Here is a 27,977-nt window from a genome sequence, read left to right on the forward strand (position 1 = left end):
ATCCACAATAAATCACACAGATAACACAAATATGGCCCGCACGTGCACAATCCCTCATTAGTAGTAGTAATCTTCATTTTCTCATTCCTCCTCCTCCTCCCCCCAGCTCTGAAACAATGCACGGAAACGATCCCCACCCAGAAGACCAGCTGCCCCCTCCTGGCTCCGGCTCCAGGTCGGCCTCCGTCACTGCGTCCTGCTTCACTTCACCTTAATCAGCTGCAAACATGAGAAAATAAAAGTGTCAGAGTGAGACGAGGCCCCATACCTCGAATAAAAATCCCAATAAAATCAGCTTCTACAAAAGTAGATTTTAAAGTAGAGTTTGTTTCAAATCCAAACTGAATTAAACAGAAAATCATGAAAATAAAAATCGAGTTTTAGTTTCTACATCTCAGCCAAGATCAAGACTTTAGTTCTTTTAAATTTCTCTGTATTTTAGTTTTGTCTAAAAATGTGCATAAAACAGGTGCACAGCAGTGCCCTGTGTCCTGCTGCGGGAACAGCGACCTCTGCTGCCACAGCTGGGTACTGCACACAAACTAAAGTTTAAGAGGAGCAAAGTTTTAAACAGACCAGGACAGAGACGGAGGGACGTTCGGCTTGAGTCTGGATAAAAATGAAAATCTTTGGCCTGAAGGAGCTGCTCAAAGAAAATGTCCTCACGTTCAGGTCGAACACTCACAGCAGCTGCAGCACAAACAGAAAGGAAGGAGGCGGGTGGATTTCCCCTCCTCTTATCACTCTGCACAAGCACAGACCCTGAGTCAGTGAAGGAATCTTAATGGAGTCAACAAGGAGGTGAAACTGTCCGTACCGTGTTCACACAGAGAGCAGCAACAACAGGCACAACGCCCACTGAAGCCTTTTATCGAGCGGCTCAAAGACATAAAGTACCTCAAAGTATTTAATAAAGCAGGTAAATAAATCCAAAATGCTACAAATGCAGAAAGCTTTTCACTCACAAAAAGAAAAGGGCAAAAAAATGTTCAGAAAACATTAAATGAACTGAAAATGTCTCCAAAGCGATGCTGAAAACACTGAACACTGAGGCGAAAGGCAGCAGGAACCACGGGGGGTCCAAAAAACACGGGACCACCGTGAAAAGGAACCAAAGAGACGTGAAAAATAAACTGCACAAAAGATCAAACCTACGAAAAAACAGGAAGTTTACTGCATGAATGAGTGTCGATCACATTTATTGATCCGTTATAAACACAGAGCTGGACCCGGTCGGAGGAGGAGGGGAAACGTGACCAAACCCTTTCCTCCTGCAGAGGAAACAGGAGGCGTGACCTCCTCCCTCCCCTCCTCCTTCTCTCTCCTCCAGCTGTTTAAAACCGGCTGGCACGTGAGCCACACAGATGCAGACATGACGGCAGTGGGAGAACTGGTGCTGGTGCTGGGATTACTGGTGAGCGCTCACTGCGAGGTGAGAGCACGAGACCCCGAGGTGGAGGAGGAGGAAGGGGAGCTGGGAGGAGGAGGAGGAGGAGGAGGAGTGTTCCCCCCTCATCCCAGGACGACCGAGACCAGCCCACTGGGAGAGACGGGGAGCAATCCGGCCCGATCCGGGTGAGTCCACAAACCACTGCCTCCTCACTCTGCAAAAGAAAAATAATTTCATAGAAAAAATGTTTTTTTGTTTCAGTGAAACTTTTTGTTGCTGTGAAGTTTTTTTTGATTATTTTGGATCCTATTATTTATTTGGCATTTCTGCTTTTTGTTTTCATAGTTCTGGAACATCTGTTCATTTCTACTCCTTCATGGTTTAATCTTTATTTTGCAACCCCCTTATTTGTGAGCTGCACCACTTTGTGCTCATTTTGCATCCCCTGTTGTTTTTGTAACATATCATTTTGTTTATTTTGAGTTTGTGTGGTAATTTTGCATCCTGTTCTAGGGTAGAATAAATCCACCTCTCTTTGGTGTTGGGTCACAACACGTTAGCGCGAGGCTTGAATCAGCGTTTGTGTCGATGTGCTCAGAAATAAGACGTCTGGTTGGGATAACATTTCCTGCTCTTGTTTCCTGTGGAACATCAGGAACAATGAGAGCGGCTGTGGCACTGAAGGCTGTGACTTTGGAAGAGGCGTCCTCTGATTCAGATGAAGCTTAAGATAATCTTTGGTTAGGGCTGTGGACTCACAGTGAGCACGCTAAGTTTTCAAGGAGAAGCTCTTTGTCTTTGACTTTGTGGCTGTTCTGCAGTTTGTTTTGTCGGCATGTTCAGACAAGCTCACCGCTCTGGACCTCACACGCTGATCTGCATCTTCTTCATGTGCAGGGCCTCCTATTCATCGGCTCTTTGTGATAGGTGTAAAGTTGAGAAACAGCTTTGCCCTGTTGACTCTGTCATGCCAGCATAATTTTAACAGGCTGCAAACACATGCATGATTCATGTCCCCTTAAAGCCTGTGCTCCAGCTGATGGTGAAAGAAGTCCTTTATTCAGAGTCCCACCAACAAAGTGTAGTTCAGATATGAGACAGAGTCTGTGGACACATTAATCTCTCGTATCTTTGGACTTGAGTAAACATCTCCTGTCTAATTCTGCATGTCATCACTTTGGTTTCTAATGGCTTTGTCATCATTTTGCATCCCTCTTTTACTTTGCTTGTGATTGTGGTGTCTTTGCATCCATCTGATGTGTGGTAGTTTTCTTATTTATGCCTCCCTGTCCTGATTTTGTTGTTTGTTTGTTTTCTTCCCATTTTGTGAACATTTTGTGTCCCGTTTGGTTTGGCTTCTCTTTGAGGTCATTTTATAGATTCACTTGATCCTTTTGCAGCACTTGTATTTAAGGTCATTTTATGGGTTCAGTTTAATTATTTTGAATCACCTCTTTGACATTCATTCATTTCTTCTGTTGCGATGTTACTTCATGTCTGCTTGACTTTTTGTTAACTTGACATTTTTCCTCTTTGATGCTCATTTTGTCTCCCCTTCTTCATTTTACACATTTGGCTGTACTTCCAGGTCCTTTTGGAGTAACTGTGACATTTTATCATTATTTTACTTGGTTTGTTTTTGAATTTGTAGATTTTCTTTCTTGTGTGCACATTTAAGCAGCTTTTCAGTTATTTTACAACTTTCTTGGGGCCATTTAGCATCCCCCTGTTGGTAGTTTTGTGTCTCGTTTGAAATGCCTTTGCGTTCACTTTTAGAGTATTTTCTAAAAGACAACAGTTATATAAGGGAGGACTCTCTGACAGTGAGGATTATCTTACAGTGTTTGTTTTTCCTTCAGTCACATTTCATGATGTCTTAAGTGGAGTGGACGCTGAGATGTGGAACGTGTTTGTTGGAGCTGAGACTGACAGACTAAATAAGAGGATTAAATCTCCAAAAGGGTGACTTTTTTTTGTTTTTGGAGTACGCTCAGAGGCCTCGGTCATTATTCCGACCCACATCCGTCGTACAGATTCCCAGATAAAACGATCCCCCGGGCTCTCAGCAAAACAACCCTCTATTAGCTCTTTAAGTGCCCCCATCAGCCCCCATCACCACAACGCTGCTTTAATGACACAGGCAGAGCTCTTTGTGCTGTAATGATAACAGCTCCTTTCCTCACGGAGTCGGAGGGCAGCTGACTGTGTACATTTTCATCAGAGGTCAAAGGTGAACGGATAGTTTTTGATTCCTTCATGTTGAGGCTGCCGACGTTTTCAGGTCCTTTAAGAAAGATCAGCTCGAAACTGCAGACGTGCTGCAGGAACATTCAGACCTTGAAATAAACACTTTATTGTATTTTATTCAGTTTTTTTATTTACATTTTCTCTTAACAAGGTGAGCTCTCTGTTTTTTCTTCTTTTTCTTTAACCCTTTGACGTTATTTGAACAAGATACTACACTGTGCAAAAGTCTTGAGCTGGCCCTCGTTTCTTGACAGTTTACTTCCAAGAACTCGGACTTCCTTCCTGTCTCAGTTCTCCGGCTTCCTGAAGCTCTTCCAAAGTTCTTCTTTGGACATTGGCTGCTTTTTCACCCATTTTCAGTCCAGTCCTCACACCTGAGAAATGTTTTTTGAATCTTGGTCATATCAAATATTTACTTCCAAGCTAAACTGCTCCATGTGTTTACATGGGAAGACTGTTGCACAGTGCTGTGTGTAGATGCATGCTGTGCTTTTCGGCTGTCCTCTTGTTATAGAATTTTGAAATTATGTGTCTGCGGGAGAAAATGGACTGAGCGCGCTCAGATATTTTAATTCTTTCTCTTTGTGTGCTTTATGTGCGCATGCCTCCAGGTGACTGTCATCAGCGTTCAGATAACATGTCCTCCTCATCGTCAGCGCTGTAATCGATGATCACGCAGGTGTGTCAATCTGGTATAAAAATAATGGTGCAGGATGAGAAGTTTAAAGTGTTTGAGGGCTGAAGATGATGAGATCAGGCTTGTATCTTCCACCACGGTCACATGTCTGAGCTGCACATGCTGATGGGTGCAAAACATAATTTAATATTCATCGTGCTTATTTAAAGTGTGCACAAAGTCTCAGGAGAGCACCGCCGGTTCATCCAGCACCGTCGGCAGCCACATTTTCATTAAACTGACTGCAGACCCTCCTGATCTCAGCAGGATGAAGCCTTCGCATCTTCCAAAATTCACGTTGCTGAGAGTGAGCTCTGTGTGGTGTTATGACATATCCGTCCTGACCTCCTGCAGCCTCGTTATTCAGATCGAGGCACTTTCACAAACAGCCTTCAGATATGAACCTGAACTCTCGGCCTGCAGCAGGAACCTCAGCGGCCTCGGCTTGTTTTCCTCCGTGTCTCTCGGGATGACTCTTCCTCGGAAACGCTAAGATCTTGATCTTGTACGCTCACCAAAACAAATGCGCACACAGCTAAACGCGGTGGTTTGACAGACCACAGCTGTGATGCCGAGCAGATTTGAGGATGTTTGGTCCACGATGTTTAAAACACAGTGACACCTCCTCCTTAGAAAATGACTGACAGAGTGAAATTAAACCCACTGACTGGATGTTTGTGTTGGAAAAGCCCAAATCTCTTCAGGCTGACTCACACTGAACATGTCAGTGCTCCTCTTAAAAGTTCAAAAACACACTGTAACATCTGTTGCCGACAAAAAAACCCAAACAGCTTAATAAGCTGATAGGATGACAGCCAGGAACGAGTAAAACTATTACAAAATGCTGTTATTAATAATGCAACAATAATTATTAATAACTGCATGGAGACACAAAATAACTTGAAAGATGGAAAATGATCACAAGTAGAGACAAAATCTCAAGAGGATGGAAAATAAAAACCAAATGACAGGAAAAAAAATACTATGAAGGTGTAACATGATCACAAAGAGACACCAGGTAACTGAAAATGGAAGCATTTGTTAAAAAAGAGATGCGCAAGACATGAAAAGGGATGCAAAATGAGGGAAAAGGCTAATAGAAAACGAAATAGTAGAAAATAACGACAAAGGGACGAAAGTTTGTGCAAAGAGATGGAATGTGGCCCAAAGTTAACCACAGGTCTAATGATGAGAAATAAATTACCAGAATGAATGATGAATCACCAAAGGGATCCCATTATATAAAACTGGTGATAAACAGATTGGTATCTTTACTGCCTCAATTTTTGAAGATTCTTGAAAAACTATTTGCAAACAAACTAGGTTCCGTTATTGATAAATATGATTTATTGAATGATCATCAGTATGGCTTCAGAAGAAATCGTTCAACATCTCTAGCTGTGATGGAATTTATTGAAAATATTGCAACGGCTGTGGATGAAAAACAGTTCAGAATAGGTGTTCATTGATTTACGTAAAGCCTTCGATACGATAGATCATTCGTTACTTTTACAGAAGTGTGAAAGGTAAAGAGGTGTTGCACAATTTTGGTTAAATAGTTACTTGAATAATAGGTTCCAATATGTGAGTATTAATAACATGAAATCTAAACTTAGAAAAGTAACTTGTGGAGTTCTGCAAGGATCTGTTTTGGGACCTAAGTTATTTTTACTTTATATAAATGATATTTGTACAGCCAGTGAAACTTTAAAATATGTGGTGTTTGCTGATAGGACATAAAGAAATTACGGAAAACAGTGGAAACAGAACTCATGTAATTAAATAGATGGTTTGTATTAAATAAACTATCATTGAGTGAAAGTAAAACAAAATTTATGTTATTTGGAGGTAGTAAAAGTAATATTAAAGTAAAATTGAATTTAAATAATGTTGAAATTGAAAGAGTATATGAGACAAAATTTTTAGGAGTAATTATTGATGATAAACTTTGTTGGAAGCCCCACATAGAACATGTGAAACGGAAATTATCCAAGTCTGTTTCTATTCTTTATAAAACAAGAGATTCTTTGAATAAGAACTGCCTTGATTTATTGTATATTTGTTTGCCTTATATGACCTATTGTGTGGAAAGAGGAACACATAGAAAACATATTTGGATTCAATATTTAAATTGCAAAAAAGAGCTATTAGAATAATAAATAAAGTTGGATATAGGGAGTCAACCAACCAGTCTTTTGTAGGATAATCTATGTTAAAATTCATGGACATTATATATTCTAAAACTTTAGAAATTATATATCGAGTGATGACAAAGAATGTTCCAATTTGTATTTTAAGTATGTTTAAACTAAGAGATGGAAAATATGATTTGAGGGGGTCTTATGTGTTTGGTTCTCACTTTAGGTATTTCAATGTTAAGTATAGATGTGTGTCAGTTATGAGAGTGAAATTATGGAATGGACTTAATGATGAACTGAAGATGTGTTTTTCTTTGTCATTTTTCAGGAAGAATTTAAAAATTTGTATCATACAAGGTTATAGAAATTTGGTTTGATGAATAATTTTGTGTTGATTTAATTTCTTGATTTATCATTGATTTCTTTTCAAACTGTTATGTAACTTATTTATCAATGCTATTTATTTCCTGGCTAAGGATTTGATTCGTATGGGGGTAAAGGACAGGATAATTATAAGCCACAAGGCTTCAGCCTATTCCTTTTTTGGTTACTGTTTGATTGAGTACTTTTATGTAAAATTATAATCTGTTGTTGTTGTTGTTGTTGTTGACCGAAAAATAAATTTCATTTCAAAAATGTCCAGAGTGGCGACACACAGTGACTTCAAAGGCGGACGCTAAATAGATTAATGAATAAAATGACAGAAGAAAAGCCACTAATATTATGTAAAATGACTATAAATATACAAAGTGACCACAATAGTATACAAAATGAGTGCAAAGGAGGAGAAAATGGACCCAAAATACAGGCACAGGGATTCAGAATGTCCACAAAAAGGACAGAAAAATGACTTTAATATGCAGGTATATTAAACAGGTACAAGGATGCGAAGTGATCAAAGGGACACCAAATATTGCTAAATTGGTGCACAATAGGTACAAAGATTAGAAAAATAATTTCCACAAAATCCCAAAGGGATGCCAAATAGTGACAAGAGCAACAAGTGTTATTGTTGGCAGACATTAAATGATCACAACGGAACGATCTTGTCTGATCACGACAAGTGTTAAAGAAATTACTAGAATTATCCAAAATGAACAGACTCAGAGGCCAAGGGACGCTGAATGGGCACAGGGATGCAAAATGACCACAAAGAAACACAAAAGCTCTATAAACAGATGCAAGATGGTTACTAAAAGTTGTTCAAAGGTCTACAACGTGAAAAGTAAAAGATGTAAAAAGAGCTCAAATCTCTTTATCTCTCATTTCTTCTGTGAACACTCATTCCCGTCATCCTTCGCTCTCCTGCTACAAGTTCAAGCACAAATTTCGAAATGTGTTCTAGGAAAATATCGTCTGCTCTCAACTATAGGAAATTACAGTCATTCATCACAGAAGTAATTCCTGGCATGAGTCAAACATCCATCTAAACAGCTTCTCTGCAATCCAACAAAAACAAAATCCCCTCATTTAGTTTCACTTTGTTGCAGCGGCTCATGTTTGTGAAGATAAAGTGTTGAAATGAGTCGGAGGAGTTTCCACTTCACTCTCAGACCTGCAGGCTCTCGCTCTGCTCGCACATTTGAGGAGTTTTCTCAGGATAAATGACGAGATTAGCCTGCATCATGTGGTGCGGAGCCCCGAGTTCAGTCTGACGGGTCAAATGGAGCTGGAGGTGGAGATTAAAGAGTTGCTCTCTGATGTTGTTGCACTGTCTCACACTCACCTGTGCACGAAAGACGTTTAACAGCTTAGTTTCCTGGAAATAACACGACGACCCAGCGTGCAGCGAGCACAGACGGGCCCCCAGCATCCCACAGAGGAGCCACACTCCCCCCAATTACAGAGATTTTTGCTCTTTTTGCAGTTACTTTGTTTTTGGATGTTTTTGTGTCTTTGTGGTCAACTCTTTTGTGCTGCTGTGTTGTCTCATTGTAGTCCACAAGCTTCCTAATCTGCTCCTCCAGCTTGCTCATGCATTTGTGTTTCAGTTTAGCCTGGAGTCGATCTGCGAGGTGTGTGTGTGTTTCTGCTTTATTTGTTTGAAAGTGTGTGTTTCGTTGTTCAGGCTCAGCAGCAGGATGAGGGGAGACTTCCTGTATTGAATTACTCACACTGTGAGGACAGATTGTTGAGTAAAAGTTCAGCTACAGAGGGGAGGATTGTCACATGCTCCTGAAATAAAATGGACCAGGTTAGCCTATCAAATTAAACCTTATCTCAACATTCTTTAAGGTGCAACGAGAAACCCCGAAGACCCCGAGGACATCGATTTAAATGATCCACAAAGGAGAACAGCATGAATGTGAAACACACAAAAACCACAAGGAGATGTCAAACATTTAAAAAGAGGATGCACAATGACCACAAGGCTGGAACTTTAAAAGATGAAGGAGTGAAGAAATGCCCTTTAAAGGGAAACAGCCACGGGAAGGATCAGAACATTTACGAATGGATGCACAATGGCTGACAGGCGGGGGGGGGGGGACAACCGCAAACGAGTCAAAGTTACGAGAAAATGATGGAAAATCACTACAAGATGCACCCCCCCTCCCGGGATGCAACTGTGGAGGCTTCAGAGGCCTCGTGCATCAAAACAGGGAGTCGTGTTTGTCTAAGACTCGCGTCCAGGAGCACAGACGAGGTCGTGAAACGTGAAAATACGAACTCTGAGAGCTGCTGGTGCCACCGTTCGCCAGAGTCAACAGACAGGAAGTCCCGAGATAAACAGACACACACACACAGAGCAGCTGTTTGCTTCAGCGTTCAGTCGACCAGTAAACTGTGGACGCTCTCTCTCTGCAGTCACACAAACTGACGCCGTTCTCGGGCTTCATGCTGTGACTGCTCCTTTCTACACATCCTGTACTCGTGACTGAAAGCCTCAGCAGGATTACGTTTTTCTTTTAAACGGGACTTAAACTGGACATAAATGGCCTCTTTTACTCCTCTTTCAAACCGTCTGTCCTCTCTGTCCAAAATGTGAACATTGGCATCCTCGAAAGATTGACCTTTGTCCTTTAGGATGCCAATGTTCACATTTTGGACAGAGAGGACAGATGGTTTGAAAGAGGAGTAAAAGAAGCCATTTATGTCCACTGTGAGCGACCATCTTTGAACAGAGGCGGTGGTTTACGACACCGTCTGTAATCTATAATCCAGTTTTGAGATCTTTTCTCAGTCACATCCTGGGCCATCTGACCTCAGGAAATCACATGATAGGGTGGGGCCAGGTTTCACAATGAACTCACCCGAAACTCTGGTTGATTGTGACCCACACCCAGTTTCACACCTTGGCTCATGTGATTAGGTAGAGGAGCATTAGGGGGTCCATTGTCCCTCTTGGGGGGGAAACTCCCACTAGGTTTAAATCTGGGACTCTCCACCATTTGACCTTAGAACTGAAGAAGCTTCTCGGATGAGAGGTGAAACGTCTTCAAGCAACTTAAAGAAGTCCAGACGCTTTTCTTTCCAAGCTCCTTAGACTGCACTTGGTAATATTGCAGATCAGGGAGACAGTTTGTTTGTGTGTGTCTGTCTGCACATGTGTGGTCATCTACAGAGACCATGTTGTGGAGTCTGACAGCAGTGGGGAAGGAAAGACCTGTGAAATCTGTCCGTCCCACACCGTGGGTGCTGCAGCCACTGAAGGAGCTGCTCAGTGCTGTCAGAGTCTGCTGCATGAGGTTGGAGATGTTGTCCAACAGGGATGACAGCTTAGCCACCGTTCTCCTGTCACTCACCACCTCCACTGGGTCCAGAGGGCAGAACAGAGCTGGCCCTGCGGATCAGCCTGTTCAGTCTCTTCCTGTCCCCGGCAGAGATGCTGCCACCCCAGCAGACCACAGTGGTAAAGATAGCTGAGGCCACCACAGAGTCATAGAAGGTCTTCAGGAGTGGGCCCTCCACTCCAAACGACCTGAGTCTCCGCAGCAGGTACAGCCTGCTCTGCCCTTTCCTGTAGAGGGCGTCTGAGTTATGAGTCCAGTCCAGTTTGTTGTTCAGATGAACACCAAGGTACCTGTAGCTGTCCACAGCCTCGATGTCCATACCTTGGATGTTCAGTGGTTGCAGTGGAGGATGTTTGTGCCTGTGGAAGTCTACCACCAGCTCCTTGGTTTTACTGGCGTTGATCTGGAGGTAGTTCAGCTGGCACCAGTCCACAAAGCCTTGGGTCAGACCTCTGTATCCTTGTCGTCTCCATCAGTGATGAGGCCGACTATTGCAGAGTCATCAGAGAACTTCTGCAGGAAGCACTGGGTGGAGTTGTGGGAGACGTCTGCAGTGTAGATGGTGAAGAGGAACGGAGCCGGAACCGTTCCCTGTGGGGCCCCTGTACTGCAGACGACCCTGTCTGGCACACAGCCCTGAGCCCTCACATACTGTGGTCGGTCGGTGAGGTAGTCCAGGATCCAGGTAGTGAGGTGATGGTCCACTCCAGAGTTCTCCAGCTTGTCCTTCAGGACCGAGGGAAGAATAGTGTTGAAGGCACTGGAGAAATCAAAGAACATGATCCTCACAGTGCTCCCAGCGGTCTCCAGGTGAGCGAGGGAACGATGTAGGAGGTGAATGACGGCATCATCCGCTCCAATGCCAGGCTGGTAGGCAAACTGAAGTGGGTCCAGTGATGAGCTCACCAGGCGCTGAAGATGAGCCAGGACCAGCCGCTCCAGGGTCTTCATCAGGTGGGATCAGGGATTAAAACAAACCCAAAGACGAGCCTTGTGTCTTTTCACAAAAACAAAAAAAGAATCAAAACTTTAGTGATCAGATCCCAAAGAGATGAAAACCACGTCAGAACAACCGAAAAGAGAGAGGACATTTAGAAAAGGGATGCAAAATAATTACAGAGGTATCAGGATAACACGAAGCAACTGCAAAGGAACAAGAAGCATTTAAAAAATGATGCTAAATTAAAAACCATGAAAAATGTCTTGGAGCAAAAATATTCATAAAGGGATGCCAAATTAACATAATGACTAAAAACATAGTTTTTAGTTATTCTGGTGTTACTATTACATTCACCGTTGTCTCACAATAAAAACATAAACTAAATCTGCATTTTTGGACTCGGCTCACGTTTTTATTCTTATTCTGTGGTTTTCATGGTTGATTACTCTTCAGAGAGTGGAAGAGGGCTTTTCCTTGAAGCTGAGTGTTGGTGGCCACTGAGAAGAGGGCACAGTCTTTGACCTCTGACCCCAAACAGGAATACAGAACAACAAACTGTGTGTGTGTTTCCATCTTCCTGTAACGCTGTGGACATCTGGGGTTTTCCTGGCTCACAACCGGCCTTTAAGAGGAGCCGACTACACGTCTGTGCACATACAGCAGAGGCAGTTAGACCGAGTTACACACAAATATGTAATCTTTCTTCTTGTTCTTAAAGGAGCACTAACATTTTTTCTTAGCAGGAAAACTGTGGACATATCACACTACATCCTGACTCTGTGTGTGTGTGTGTGTGTGTGTGTGTGTGTGTAGGAACTGGTGTCCGTTCGTGCATAACCATGTGCAAACGATGGCAGTTATGTGTGGAACAGAGAAGTACACCATCAAGTCTCAGAGTCCATGTCCGAGCGGGACGCCCGACTGTCACCTGACCATGTGAGTGTCTTTGGTTCGTGGCTTCAGCTGAAGAAGACTGTGACTCATTCGTTGATCATTTTAGTTTTACTCATTGGGGATCGTGAGGTTTCTATAACATCGTGAGTGTAAAATGCATTGATCTTTGCTCAGTAACTTCCAAATCTGTTTAATATGTAGATATGATATATATCTATCTAATAGACTCCAGTTTGTGCATGTAAATGGAGAGTCCTCTTCACACACTGAGGTTAATTTTGGAGTTCCACAGGGTTCAGTGCTAGGACCAATTCTGTTTACATTATACATGCTTCCCTTAGGCAGCATCATTAGAAGACATAGCATACATTTACACTACTATGCAGATGACACCCAGCTCTATCTGTCCATGAAGCCAGATAACACACACCAATTAGTTAAACTGCAGGAATGTCTTAAAGACATAAAGACCTGGATGGCCGCTAACTTTCTGCTTCTTAATTCAGATCAAACTGAGGTTATTGTACTCGGCCCTGAAAATCTTAGAAATATGGTATCTAAGCAGATTCTTGCTCTGGATGGCATTACCTTGGCCTCCAGTAACACTGTGAGGAACCTTGGAGTCATTTTTGACCAGGACATGTCCTTCAACGCACATATTAAACAAATATGTAAGACTGCTTTCTTCCATTTGTGCAACATCTCTAAAGTTAGAAATATCCTGTCTCAGAGTGACACTGAAAAACTAGTTCATGCATTTATTCTGTCTCTTGTTATTAATCTCTGTCTCTCTTCCACAGCATGTCTGTATCCTGTCTTCCTTCTGTCACCAAAGTGCTTGGTGACAGTGGCATCAGATCTAAAAGCCTCCTGTCACTAATCATCATCTTCAAACTACTTTGATGTGTGTTTTCAGTGTAACTTTAGTAGACAGTAGAAAGCATGTTTTTATCCCTTCACTGACCTGGGTCCAGCTTGATGTTTCATATTTCTCATGTTTTCCTGTCTCAAAATCCTGAATCTGAAAGTTCAGAGTCAGAATAAACCTTAAACTTTGGGAGTCAACCCGCCCACAGACGTGACGTCTTTGCTGAAGGTGAATGCTTCTATAGAGGCCGAGCAGCGGTAACCACAGTGTGTTTGTGTGTGTGTTCGTGTGCAGGTACAAGCTGTCCACACGGCCGATTTACAGGCAGCAGCAGAAGATCGTAACCGCTCTGCTGTGGCGCTGCTGTCCGGGACACGGAGGACACAACTGCGAGGACACAGGTGAGTCAGCAGCATCACCGTCACTCGAGTCCGCGTTAAGGATGTTTTTGTGAAGCAGACTTCAGTGTTGCGCAGGTTGTAGCACAAACGCTCAGACTGACATCAGAGAGTTATCCATTAAAAGTCCACCTTAAGCGTTCCTGTCCTGTTTGGTGCCCTTCCTGTTTTGGCCTTTAGGTGGCGCCGGGTCTGCACTCGCTGGCGAAAATCTGCTCTGGTTTGTTTGGGTTAAAAGCAGCCTGATTACATTTATCCACTGCACTTTAATGTGGTTCCAAAATCAGAAACAAGTGAACAGAAACAGCCTGAATAACATATTCAGGGAATAACGTATGAAAATGTGTTTTATTTATATTATTGTCCTTTCAATGGTAGAAATCCTTTTGTATTTATGATGTAAACATATTTATTAATATTTATGTTTAGTGAGTTTGATCCCGACGGCCACAGTGAGCCTGAAAGCAGCCGCGGTTATTCATAAACTGCTCGTTTTAATAGAGGAGATGAGGATGGAGCATATTAAGAGTTGCTCTAAATGGACGCCTGGTTCTGGTTTCCCTCCACTGGAGTCTATTTTTACTTTTCCAAGAACAGGCGGGCTTTAGTATTGCTCGGGAACTTAATGTGTTCCAGATTTTCTCGGCGTGTGGGAACAGCCGTGTTTATCTGCGGGAGGACGTCCTCTGCTCTTCGCTTCTGTTTGTGTGACGCTCAAAGTTTATCAGCGGTCGTCTCTCAAAGCTCCCAGCTCCCCCACAAACAGGCCACATTATTGCATGATCGTAGCCGGCTAAAACAGAGACGGCTGCTGCCTGTGTTTTTCTGTTTCCAGCATCTGAGGCACAAAGTCAAAGCCACAAGTTCATGAATCCATCACTGAGTCTCAAATCAGGAGCTCATGAAGAGAAACATTAAAGTCGTTCATTCTCTGCCTCAGTTTATTATTATTATTGTTATTATTGCTGCTCTGAGCCCTCGTTGTGCTCGGACGTCAGCTCTGATTTAATCTGAGTTTATGGGAAGAGGAGGAGGAGCGGGCGTCTCAGCTCGGACCGCTGCCTCCAGGATACAATCATTTGTATTGACCGTCTCTGAGCTGACTCTCTGTCTTTGTTAGTTTAAACTGCAGTTTTACAGCTTGTTTCTTCTCCAACAGTCTCAGGCCCTCGGCAGGATTCTGAAAGCTCGACTCTGATTGGACGATCTGAAGCAGGCACATCAGAGGTCAAGGCTCCAGGTACGCTCTTGGAAATGAAACATTTTTGACTCTTCAGGTAACTCACGTCTCAGACTGTAGAACCACAGCGAGCCAATCAGTGCGTTGGTCATAACAAACAGGAAGTGGTCATCGATGGAGTCAACAATCAGACTCCACCTCAGGGTGATCGATTTGAGACTTTTCCACTTACAGTCGAGACCCAGAACTCAGCTTTCTATCAGATCTGTTTGTAGTAACTCTTCTTAAAAGCTTACAAGTACTGCCCCTCAGCAGGCTTCCTAAAAATGACCAATCAGAAAAAGAGAGATGAGCTAGACAGCTTGTTTCAAACACAGGATGCACTGATGATGCATGGACCTGAGAAAGAAGGATTACTCTGGACTGTGAATCATGCAAAGCTACGTCAGTCACATGACAGATTTAAAAATAACAGGAAATGACCCAAATGAGTCTCCAGTCATAAATCATTGAAAATCACACAAAGATACACAGAAATATAAACATATTATTAAAAGCAAAGTAAAATGAATAAATATGAATAAGTGTAAAGAAAAGATCAGGTAGAGGGAATAATAATGATATGTACTCATTAAGAACAACAAGTGAAAAGATCTGGTCATTAAAGGGTGGAGGAGGGGTCCTGCAGTGAGGATGACCTCAGAAACCTGGAGGAAGAATAAGCTGAGAAAACGCAGCTAGAGGAGCCGCCTCCAGCTGCAGGAGGTGCTGCTGCGGTCACACCGGGGAAAACTGGTTACGGCGACCTCTGGCTGACCTGCTGGTCTCTGTTTGCGGTGGTTTTCGACTTCGTGTTTGCTCAGAATAAATTGGTTGGCTCTTGAGTTTCACCTTCACTCTCTGCGTTAACGCTGCGCTCTGACTCATTACTGTTCTAACAAAGTGAGGAAGCACCGCGCTTAACCACCGCCGCTCACATTGACAAAAGGTCAAGTTCCCTCCTCTCCCCTGGAGAAGAGGGCGTGGGTGCGCCAGTACCAAGGTCACCTCCCACCCCACCCCCTACTCCCACATTCGCAACATATAAACAAAGAGTGAGTCATCTGGGAACCACAGACACACTGTTCAGAGGTCAAAGGTCACACTGGCCTGATGAGAAGATTCAAGTTGGAGTGAGCTGATGGAGAGGAGAAGAGTGCAAGTCAAGTCAAGTGGCTTTATCATCATTGCAACCATGTGCACAGTGAAGGAGAACAAAAACAGTGCAACACCAGACAGTAGAAAAGTGCAACAATGACAGTTGGTTGTGCAAAAAGACCAAGCATTGTGCAGGACAGGTGGGCAGAGGTGATCCTGATGCAGGACACATTTCAAACAACATTGGCTGCAGTGACCTAAGGCCATCACAAACAGATGCCAAAGAATATCAAATACACCCTAAATGACTACAGTGGGATGCAAAATAAGTACTAAGACATGTAGAGTGACCATGAACTGATGGAATAAGACCACAAGCATGCATGAAAAGTAAAAATTTGACTACAAGGGTGTGCAAAAATGACCAAAATTAAACAAAAAACCCCACAAAAGGATGCAAAATAAGTACTGAATGATGCAGAACAACTTAATGACTTTAAACAACCAAAGCAAAAGCAATGACTACAAAGGGATAACAACATGAGTGTATAAAAGGGCAAATTTACCGCAGAGAAATGCATGATGATAGATATTTTTAAAGACGAACAAAATAATCAAAGGGCTGAATGTGAAATTACCACAAAAGAATGAACAACAACATCTAATGGACACTGAATGACTAGAGGGATGCAAAATAAGTACAAAGAGACGTTAAAGGGAGTTTAAGAGCGCGCAACAGCAGAAACTCAAACGAACGTCAATGAACCGAGGAGAGCAAGTTTTTGGTTGTTCTGCTGTTTTTCGGTTTTCTAACTGCAGCAGGTTGATTCTCTTTGTTCTGCTTTTGATTCAACAGGAAGTAACAACAACAGTTTTCTCAGCTTCGGTGCCGTACTGTGAAATTTCATTACTGCAGGATACATGCAGAGTACATGAAGTATTTATAGCGTGTGCGGCACTGAGAACCCTGAGAATCAAAACAGTCGATGTTGTTGGAAAAACACGGGACTGAAATAGACCTTTGGCCTTTACGGGCTCGATTTAACAAAGAAAGACAAACAAAAAGGCCGTTCCTCACACACCTCCACACGGTACAGTCCGCTCCCACCGCGCCTACGATTGAACCCACTTCCTGCGAGCTGGGGTCGATGAAATTAAATCACTAACACGATGGGACACAATAACAGGAACACCTTCAAATACAACAAGCGTGAGTCATCCACTCATAACACTTGCAAGCACTGCATCACATGAAATTCTTTGTGCGGTAGTAGCCTCTGCAGTGGAAGCTAATGCACGTGTGTCCAGCTTTTTAAAGAGAGAAGAGATCAAGACTTTAAAACAACAAATTGAGCCATGAATCCCTGGTCTTAAAAATGATAAATGAGACGAGATTACAGTTTTGTTTTAGAGCAGCAGCTATCGGTTAAATCATCAGTTATCAGTTTCTTCAGCTCCAAAAATATCTAAAATATTAAATTCAGAGAAACGAGAAGTATCAAATGTTCACACTTAAGAAGCTAAACCAAACAAATCTTTGGGGGTTTTTCTTAAAAGTGACCAAAATAATTATTCAACCGTCCAAAGACGCAAATACAGCGACTCACATTCGCTTACTGTACTTATTCTTTAGTTTCTTTAGTCCACTGCAGATCATATGGAAGCAGACACATGAGTGCTCCCAGTAGGATAATGTTTGCAGCCAACCTGAGGTAAAGTATCGCTGAGGAAGATAAAGTTTCAGACCTTCCTGGTTAGATGCATGAATGAGGTGATGCAGGCAGAGAGTTCAAGAAATTGAAGGAGAAACTCTCCGAACTGAATCGAGTTCATTCAGGATGACAGCAGTCAGACGGATGAAAAAGAAATCGTATAGAACCAAACATATGCAACCAGAGGGATGCAAAATGGGCACAAAAGAATGGAAAATTATTTTAAAATCATACAAAAGAGGCACAGATCCTCAACTACATCAAGGGGATGTGAAATGATTACAGAGGGATGCTGGGGGGGATCCTGGGGGTGGGATGGAGGCAGACCTGCTGTGCCGCTCCCTGAAGGAAGCACCTGAAAGAAATGCAAGACCAGGAACACTCTACAGAGGAATAACGATGATAACGAGACACAACATAATGAAGTGAAGTAAAAACGACCACTGTGTGATACCGAATCGCTCCAGATGGATGCAAAGAGAGCACACAGGAAGGCTGATCTACAAACTGTTGTGGTTTAAGACAAACAGCCACAAAGGGATGCAAAATGACTACAGCAGGATGTGAAAGGAGAATAAAATGACAAACCATTACAAAGAGATTCACCTGCAGACCCACAAAATAAGCCAAGCAACGTAAAATCACCAAAAAGGTTTTGCTGGTCACATATTTCATCTTTCCATCCACCCCGGCTTCCTCTGAATCTGATCCAGCCAAACTGATGTTCCTGCTGAATTAAAAGTTTTTAACTCTTCTGAGTTGTCAGATGTTCATGAACAAAACTTTTAGATGGGACCAAACTCAAAGACCTCAGACGTGCTGCAGCCTCAGAGGAGAAAACGATGACAGTGTTCCTCGCTGTCTTCCTTTGCAGCCGCAGAAGCTGCTTTGATGTATTTTATGCCTTCGACCCGGCCTGCAGGTCACCGACTCAGAGATCAGCGCTCCTGCTGTCGCTGCGATTCCAACAATGAGCTCAAACAAAAACGACGGAAGCTCAGCGGAGAAATCCCCAAATACATCAGCCTGTTTCCCATCAGCCTCTTCGTCTCTCTCACAGCCGGTCTGCAAGACTTCCTGTTCATCTCTGTGTTAGTTTAGGTCAGTGAGGCTCGTATCGTCACCGTCTGCCTTCAGTTCGGTATTCCCAAAGAAGAATACACACCAGGTTTGCTTTTCCTGGGCGTGTTTTAGGTTAACCTCGATTATCTCAGACATTCGTCAGTCTGAGTTTTTAACGTTTTCTGCAGCTTCTCGCACTGATTGTTGTTTTTACGTTTCAGTTGTTCATACTCGGCCCCAGCAGCGGGGCGGAGACCTGAACCACGAACAGAACGACCACCAAGTGCCCGACAGCACGCTGTATGATGCCAGCTACCCAAGCAGCCAGGACAACGACACACAGCCCACCCCGGGGCCAGGACACGCCCACAAACGCCATCATACATCATACCAGGCGACGAACACTCACAACCACGACCGACACCCCCACCACCTCGATCGTGATCACCCACAGCAGGAACACCGAACGCCAGGTGAGTTTCTGTCTGTACTGAGAAGGTTCCAACAGCCAATCACGACCCAGAGGTCCAGTTCAGGGACTCTAATTAGCTGAGGTGAAGCCGAGCAGACGACTAGCAGTGTCACCATCCACCTGTCAGTCAAGGAGGCCACGCCCCTCCAAACTTTGAACCTTAATATAATTTAAACAGGTGACACTTAAAAACTTATGAGGGGAAACTGTTCTGACTAATGGGGACTCTTCCACTGCTGGAGCCTCCGGTGGACATTGGAGGAACTGCAACCTGCCTGCATGATGAAGTCAGGGCTTTTATTTTGGCGTTCCTGATTCTTTTATTTAAATAAAGACGTGAGCACATCTTCCATTGCTGATAAACACCCACACACACTTCCGCCGAAGGAAATCCGCTTGTTCCTCCGTTACATATACATCAGTGTGTGTGTGTGAGTCACCCGACCAGCACACCTATGACATCACACCCCCACTTCCAGCTTGTTTGGGATTGGCCAGCTCTCAGTTTCCCACAGTTCTGTTTTCTCTGACCTTTGACCTCAGTGACCAGCCAGCTACATCATCCTGAGAGGAACATTTATGAGTGTTTCAGAACCTCCAGTCCAGAGAAAAATAACAGCTGATCTATAAAATCATCTCTGTGACGGAGCTGTTAGCTTTAGCCTCCTGTGCTGGTGTAGAAAGCACAGACAGCGAGTCCTTAGTTTATGTTTATAAAACCATCCAGTGATAAACAACAAGTTTTATTTCAGTCCACAATATTTTGTGTAATTTTGGGTTCATTTCTTATGCCATATTAAGCTTTCCTTTTAATAAACTTAAAGTGACGTCTCACCTTCTTAAGAAGAAGAAATGAAGCGCTTCAGTGTAACACATGCTCTTTTGTCGAAACAGGAAGTCGCCTGTGCTCGCCTCCGTAAATCACGCTGACGATCATTAGATAGAAACACTGCAGCTGACAGGAGAGCGTGTGATTTCTTTCCCTCTCTCCTGACTGCAGCTGCAGCCTGAGGTGACCTCACTGTAAGCTGACCTTTGACCTCTCCATATGCTAAAGAAAACGGGTCATGATGATCAGAGTGAGTGTTTCAGGTGGTTTTGTGTCTGGACTGCATCTCCAAAGCCAAGCACACACACACACACTTGTATTCCTCACATGTGAGGACCCTTGCTTCCAGCATACCCAGACCCTGTAAGCCCCCCCCCCCAAACATGCTTGATGGGTGACGTGTCCGGTGAGTCTGCTGGCCATGCATGAACTGGGAAGTTTGCAGCTTCCAGGAATTGTGTACAGATCCTTGTAATATGGGCTGTGCATTATCGTGCTGCAACATGAGTGATGGTTGCGGATGAATGACACAACCATCAGTGTCACGATCTCTGTGATTCAAAATGCCAGCAATGTGTTCGTTGTCCATAACAGACGCCTGCCCATACCAGAACCCCACTCGGTCCACAACGCTGACATCAGCAAACCGCCCGCCCATACGCTGTCTGCCATCCGTCCTGAACAGTGAAACCAGGACGTGCCAGACGCCATGAAATGTGAGCGTTGTACGACGACGAACTGCAGTCGGGTCCAGACCTCGGTGAGGACACGAGCATGCAGATGAGCTTCCCTGAGACGGTTTCTGACAGTTTGTGCAAACGGATTGTTGCTGCAGCTGTCCGGTTGGCCGGTCTCAGACCATCCTGGACGTGAACGTGCTGGAAGTGGAGGTCCTGGGCTGGTGTGGTTACACGTGGTCTGTGGTTGTGAGGCCGGTTGGATGTACTGCCAAATTCTCTGAAACACCTTTGGAGACGGCTCATGGTAGAGAAACGAACGTTCATTTCATGGCCGCTGCTCCGGCAGACATCCCTCAAAGGTTGAGGCATCTGTGGCGTTGTGCTGTGTGATCGAACTGCACATGTCCGAGTGGCCTTTTAGTGTGAGCAGTCTGAGGCACACCTGTGAGGTGGGATTATCTCAGCAAAGGAGAAGTGCTCACTCACACAGATTTAGACAGATTTGTGAACAATATCTGAGAGCCGTGGGTCTTTGTGTTTGTAGAAAATGTTTCAGATCTTTGAGCTCAGCTCATGAAAAATGGGAGCAAAAACAAAAGTGTTGCATTTAACCCTTTCAGACAGAGTGGTGCCTACAGCTATTCAAAGGCTGTCTTCTTGTATTTATGTCCATGTTGATGGTTTACTTGCACATAAACCACTACATTGGACACTGATGTGTCCATGCCCTGCCACCCACTGGTCAGCCAGTGTTGTTCACCTTGGTGGACATGTAAAGAAATCTATTTTCATGCCTAAAGATGAATAAAAATACTTAAGAAAAGAATCCAGATTGAGGTTGTCATAATTCATGCATGAAAGGGTTAAATGTTTGTCCAATAAATGAGGGTTTCTGGGGGGCTTTCAAAGTGTTCCAATTCCCAACATTGTAGAAAAATAACTCAGACTGGAAAAAGTCTTCCACACAAAACCGGCCGTAGAATCGAATCCTTTAATCTGTTAGCATCCACTGCTCGGACTCGTTCAGGGTTACATTCATATTTCGCCCTTTTTAAAGACATTTTTCCAGTGAAGCGTTGGTTTGAAGGCCAACACCTTTTCCTCTGTGAAACTCACTTTGTGTAGCATGTGTAGCGCTAACCTGAGCCCCACTGTTAAGTGCTTTACTGGAAACCTGGTGACTATCAACAGGTTCAGATTAAGAGCACTTTTCTAACTTTCCAAAGAAGCAGCGTGGATTTGAACTCGGAATAAGCCAAATATGTGTTTCCGCCCAGTGGAGGTGATCGTAATGTGACGTGCGTCTGCTGAAACACAGCTTTCATGCTTGCAGCAGCAGTTTGTGGCTGGCTTTGGCTCAGCCTGTTCTGTCCTTCAGAGCCTCTCGGGATCGCTGAGCAGGAAGTGTAAGCACAGTTGGATTTATTTCAGACTCCAGGAATAACAATAACAACACAATCAGATCCTCTTGGCCCCGAGGTGCCTCCGACCAGCCGAAGGACCGGCAGCGCCCTGAGGTCTGCATGTTCACTTTTCATCAAACCATCCCAAGGCGCTGTAAAGCTCAGCGACTATCCTCTGAATCCTCCCAGCAGCAGTCTGAGGTGTGTTTGCTTCCCTTTGGAGCTCTGCTGTGTTTTTAACCCAGACTGGAGCCTCAGCTGGTTCCATTTCAGAGCACAACAATCCAGTCTAGCTCCCCAGAGAGCCATGATTCACAGGGGGGAGTGTGTTTTTGTCAGCAGTGGGCGAATAGCCCCTCGGGGTTCTATTTTTATTTCAGAAATCTGGTTCAGAAGTCCAGAGTTTCCCAGCGGCTGATATCCTACTGTCAGGTTCCTGCGTTCTTCTAGTGCCGCCAACAGGTCAAAACTTCTGCTGCAGCCCACAACTCCTCATGTGGTCATGACTGTTCTCGTGTTTTTGAATCAGCTTTTAAACCAGTGAAGATAGAAACTGGACATTTTTACCATTACATCATTTATTAAACCAGTGACATTAAAACAGACCTGAGCACACAACACAGTTTATACAGTTTCAGAGTAGATACACAGGTTCCAGTTTAATGTTCCAGCAGTTCTGTTCTTGACTTCTAGTGGGATGAATTTCTAGGCACAGCTATGAGGTGGAGACTTTTCTGTTCAGAGGTTTAACCAAGTAGCTTATTCCAGGACAATCCACACAGTCGTTGAGCTGTGTAACTGCAGTTTCCTTTGTACCGTTTGGTTCCTTTAATTTTGAAATGTCCATACATTAAAAACATCATTTTCATTTTTTCCAGAGGACCTCAGTGCCGCCCCTCTCCCATATCCTGGTGCCCTTATTCCCCTTATTGTCCCCTACATGATGGACCGGGTGTGGTCCCAGCTGCAGCCGGTCATGGAGCGCTTTAACCACTCACTGGAACACCTGAGCCAGAGGGTAGGTGACCTGGCCCATGATGTGGCCCAGCTGAAGAGCAGCCAGCTGGGGGCGGGGCATCAGATGACTCTTCAGGAGGAGCGTGATGATGGGGTGGAGGAGCGGTTGGACGCCAGATTAGATGAAGTGATTCAGAACATCGGGGAGGTCAAGAGGCAGGTGGAGGCGCAGCAGACTGAGATGGAGAAGAGGCTGCACTCGCAGCATGTAATGCTGCACTACAACCTCACCAGCTTCAAGGCCGACATCGACGTGAAGCTGAAACGCCAGCAGAAGACGCTGCAGGTCAGTGCACGAGGGAGGCGAGATGCCAACACTTTACAGGATTCATGGTGATGTCGATATAAACCTTTATAATGAATCAGGAGTATGTAAAATGAAAAGAAATGATGACATTATGACAAACTGAGGCCTGGCTGGGAATTTAAACATCTTTAAAATGGCCACGATTCATCCTTTTGGTCATTATTTACAGTTCTCTAAAATGTTAGAAGACTCCATGAAACTTTTAATTTAAACATATTCCAGTATTCCTCATCCCAGCTTCTCCATCCATCCATCCATCTTCATCCGCTTTATCCGATGCCGGGTCGCGGGGGCAGCAGCCCAGCTTCTCTTTTAAAAAAATGACTTCTGTTATTCCTGGGTGTCATCACTGACGGCCTAATATTTTGGCACGGTCCCTGGATGCTGGAGAATCTGGAGTTTGTCGTCTCCAGCTGTTTTCTTCTTCTTTTCTTTCTTACTTTTGTCCAAACTTTCTTTTTCGACTGAGCCACAGTGTCAGAGGAGATGACATGCGGTGCCTCCATAATTTTATTTTTTTGTTCTTGAACCATCGTTCCTGTGATGGATGCAGTCTGGACGGTTGTGCCTTTTCTTGATTCCTCTTGGACACAACGAACAAGCTCGTTGTTTTCCTGCCTTAGAGATGCAAGCTTGTCTTTTACATCATCACTGCTGTCTTTGCTTCACCTGGAGGAAAATGTGTTATATAGAGGAAATGGGGGCGGGCTTATGCAGATTGCACAGGCTGGTGTGCATGTTGCATGAATCGCATGTTTTTTGTGCAGGGTACAAATGTTTCCACGAACTGTTAGGAAATGAGGTTTCAGAGCGCTCGCGCTTCATTCTGATGCAGCTTTGCTAACCAAAGCTCTGCTGCCATGTTTCTTTTAGAGAGAAGAGGCTTTCTCCTGCAACCTTTCCAAGCTTTTCACATGCTAGTTGAGGCCAGTAGAGTATGAGCTCTTGGGTTTTGCACGGCCTGACTTCAAAGAAGACTGTCAGGTGTCTGAGTGATCTTTCTCCTGAGGTTGATGCACAGCTGCAGTTGCCTCCCTGAGATCATTGCTGATGTTTCCTCCCTGTCATTGTGTGGTTGGTCCGATCGGTGACATAGGTCATTATAATCTAGCATTAGCTGGTGTTGGTGGGACCCTCAGGGTGTTAGAGGAAGCCAGAGTCAGGGCAGCTCTCATTTTTAAGTACAGTCTGTTCATATGTTGCCAATGAAACACATTTATTCATAACTCCTGTTGCTGATCTCAGGTCAGCCTGCAGGCCATGAACGCCACGCTGACAGGGCTGAAGTTGGACCAGTGGGAGATGGCTGAGGATGAGCAGGATCAGGACGACCTCCATCCGCCCACCAACCCTCCACACCAGCTGCCGCCTCCCACGGACGCCTCAGAGCTGTGGGACGCCATCGACCGGCTGGACAACACGGTGGTCAACAACACGGTGAAGGTGAGCCTGCACACATGAGGACTTTGTTCTTGACGTTCAGCACGAGTGTGCTTTCTGACAGTAAAATCAGGACTGAAACAGGAAACTGAAATGTGTCCCGTGCAGGTGACCACACTGATGGAGGATGCGGCGGTGACATCGCGCGCCGTCCAGCAGCTGAGTCGGCACGTTAAGGAGCTGGAAAAGCAGATCAACGACACGGCGCGGCGCACCCAGGTGGTGTTCATGGAGACGGGGCTGGAGGTGGAGGACGCCAAAGTGAAGGTGCTGAATTATGTAAAAGAGCTGGCGGGGAAGCTGAGCCAGCAGGTTAAACGACTGGACGATGTTGAGGAGGACATGGACTGCCTGTGGACGATCCCGAACGCCTGCAAGAACAACTCGCGCATCGAATGCAACTGTGAGAGCCTGCAGGCGACCGTGGCTATCTTGCAGAGGGACTTGGCCAACGTGACCGAGCTGGCCAATGAGAACAGATTAGCTCTGGACGACAACAGCAGGGGAGGGCATTGGGGTACGAGCAGCGACTGGGAGCCGGCGGTAAAGGCGCTCCAACTTGGCCTCCACAGGGTACGAGCAATGAAACTGTAAATAAGAGCAGACACGACTTTCAGCTGATAACGATCCGGAGACAGGTCCACACAGCGTTTCTAAACGGGCTGCTTTCTGTGTTTCTGTTTCCTCTCCATCCTCCTCCTGCAGGAGCAGAGCAGGATCAGGACTCTGGACCTCGGCCTGACCCACCTGAATGCCTCAGTCTCCGGCCTGAAGCACGCAGACAGACAGCAGGACGCCAAGATAAAGGTGCTGGACACCACCTTCAACATCCTCCTCCAAGACGCCAGCCGACACAGCAGGGTACTGAAGATGTTGCTGGGAGACGAGGTGATCGACTTCTTGAAGATGATCAGCCTGAGGGAGAAGGAGAGGCCGGACCACGAGGACGAGGAGGAGGAGGAGGCTGACTTCATCTCCGTCCAGGCTCTGAAGGAGGACCTGAGGCACCTGCAGGAGCAGCTGAGAGAACACGAGCATACAATCATCATGCTGAAGCAGGGCCAGACGGGTACGCCTTTACTGTGAAGGGACAGCTGCAGGCTGATGCTTTTATTTTGAATGAGCTACTCTGTCAGGGTTGCCCCCTGCTGGATGTTAAATAAAATGTACTTTTAAGAAGCTGCTTCCTGTTTTTGCTTCAACTCATTTTTGACTCATCTGTTCTCAGGAGGCAGAGAGGAGGTGCCATCTGCAGACCAGCCTCCCTCCTGGTTGCCCGGTGACCCAAGGAGGGGCGGCGGCGACGGACTTCCTGCTAGGGAGCAGCAGATGCTCTTCCATCCCGGGGATGGCGGTGACCTATGGAACCTGGAGAGGAAGGTGGAGGAGGTGGAGCGCAGGCTATCCCAGCTGGAGGAGAAAACGTGCTCCTGCCCCAACGTCTCACGTGTGGCTGCCACGGTGATGAATGAGGTGACTTGGCTGAAAAAGGGGCTGGAGCAACACCTGGGGGTGTTCAAGAACGTCTTCAGCAACGCCGACGTGCTGGCGAGATCCAACGCCACGCTGGAGCTGGATAAGCTGTGGCAGCTGCTGAAGAAGAAAGAGAAGAAGAAGCAAGGAGGACGGAGGGAGGAGTCAGAGAGGGGAGGAAAGCGGCGCAGCAGGAGGGAGTCACCAGGTGAGGTTTCAGGTAACACACTGCTGCCCAACAGTGTCTTAATGTTTTATTGATAATAGTTGTTTGTTTGTTGGTTTTTTTCTTTACATCTTCTTCCATTGTCCCCTCCTCTTCTCTCCAGGTGAACCCGTCCCCGCCAGCCTATCAGAACGCGCCCCGCTGTTCGTTGCTCGGTCTCTTCAGAGCGTCTCTGGCGTTGTTGTTTTTGAGCCGTCTTTGACCCAGGGTCAGTTTTACTCTGGCAGTACCTTCACGGTTCCAGTGGATGGGATCTACCTGTTTGTCCTCACCTTGCACCTGAGACCAGGCCCCGCCCATGTGGTCCTAAGGAGCATGGGGGAGGAGGAGGAGAAGGGCGGAGCGTGGGTGCCTCTGCAGAGGCAGGAAGTAAGTAAGGAGGGGCCGGCTACCGGGGTCAGCCTCCTGCTGCTGAGGGAGGGGCAGGAGGTGAGGCTGGAACTGAGGGGAGGAGACTGGGCGGAGTCAGAGGACAACATGTTCGCATGTCTGCTGCTCTACCCAACCACCTGAGAGCGCTGTGGACCAATCAGCTGACAGCTGAAGGAACTGGTTGGATGAATGGACGGATGAAGGCAGCTTAGAGGACCAGGAGGAGTGAAATAATCCGATGTTGTGATTTCAGCTCAGAAGAAGAATTCTGTTTTTTTTAAATGTCATATTTAGCGTGACGGCCAGTTTGTTCCAGTTTGGTTCCAGCAAAACACTGAGGAAAAGAATATGCTAGAAATAAGCAAAAGAAAAAATCTAAACCTCTCAAACCTACAGTATGCACTCACTGCCACTTTATTAGGTGCATCTTCCTGTAAATATCTAATCAGCCAAAGACGCCAAAGAAACGGGAAGTCACTTGTTACAGCCGGGCTCTGCAGAAGAGCATCTGTGAATGTGCTAAGAACAGTGTTCTTACTGTGTTAAGAACAGGAAGCTGAGGCTACAGCTCACACAGAAACCTGGACAGCAGAGGATGGAGAAACGTTTCCTGCTCTGTGAGTGTCAGATGGTCAGAGTTAATCCATCCTGCCTGCATCAGAGCTCAGCCTGCTGCTGCTGTGATCAGGGCCACGCCCGTCCTCTGATGTCACAAAGAGAGTTCACTCAGGCGGCTCCACAGTCACAGATCTCAGTTTAACAGAGCAGCTTTGAGATGTGGAGGAGCGGGAGGGTGTCATCACAGATGCAGCAGCTGAGTGATGATGTCGTGATGATGTCGTGTCACCATGGATGAGAACCTTGTCATGTCTGTCGTGAAGGATTAAAGCAGCTCTAGGTGTACCTAATAAAGTGGCAGTAAGCCTCCAAACTACATTTTTGGTTCTACTGAAAAAAAGGCGGACGTCTGTGTGATCTTCATATGGAGAGTAACTCCTCGTTTTCATGGATGTGAAGTTTATGCTTTTATTTATTTATTTTTTTAATTGTCAACACTTGCCCCGTGTATCCTGTCAGCGTTGATTCTGGGAGTTGAAGGAGGGTTTGACCCGATGAGTCTTTGCTCGTGTTTTGAATCATTAGACTAAAACAGAGAGCACAGCTCAGCCTCGTGTTTCTAACATTCAGTTGCAGGTTTTGGTTATTTGAAGGTTTTTAAAACCAGAGCTCAGCAGGAAAGCTCTGGTTTCATACATGTGACAAAAAAAAGGATTTTCTTCTTCTGCTGTCAAAACTACAGAATCGACGCCATTCTCCTGAAAACCCTCAGCTCTGTGCAACGCCGTGACGCTGAAAGTCTGGACGGACTTGAGTGAAAGCCACGC

General features: G+C 45.1%; 1 protein-coding gene across 3 annotated transcripts; it reads left to right on the forward strand.

Moving 5' to 3' along the window:
- The first annotated feature begins 445 nt into the window (after positions 1 to 445).
- Positions 446 to 27,861, forward strand: mmrn2a (multimerin 2a). Of its 3 annotated transcripts, none has more exons than XM_040033948.1 (11): positions 446 to 1,575; positions 11,936 to 12,058; positions 13,179 to 13,285; positions 14,442 to 14,522; positions 18,595 to 18,846; positions 22,636 to 23,060; positions 24,327 to 24,524; positions 24,630 to 25,094; positions 25,227 to 25,590; positions 25,750 to 26,214; positions 26,324 to 27,861. In XM_040033948.1, exons 1-11 carry the CDS (start codon positions 1,178 to 1,180, stop codon positions 26,731 to 26,733), a joined length of 3,288 nt encoding a protein of 1,095 aa, XP_039889882.1. In that variant the 5' UTR covers positions 446 to 1,177; the 3' UTR covers positions 26,734 to 27,861. The 3 variants fall into 3 exon arrangements, with proteins under 3 accessions (XP_039889882.1, XP_039889883.1, XP_039889885.1); XM_040033949.1 differs by having other exon boundaries at positions 448 to 1,575; positions 25,750 to 26,202; XM_040033951.1 differs by lacking the exon at positions 446 to 1,575 and adding an exon at positions 11,009 to 11,815.
- The last annotated feature ends 116 nt before the right edge of the window (positions 27,862 to 27,977 follow it).

The sequence above is a fragment of the Simochromis diagramma genome, unplaced genomic scaffold (genome assembly GCF_900408965.1).
Source record: "Simochromis diagramma unplaced genomic scaffold, fSimDia1.1 OVJJ01000176.1, whole genome shotgun sequence".
Classification (NCBI taxonomy): Eukaryota; Metazoa; Chordata; class Actinopteri; order Cichliformes; family Cichlidae; genus Simochromis; species Simochromis diagramma.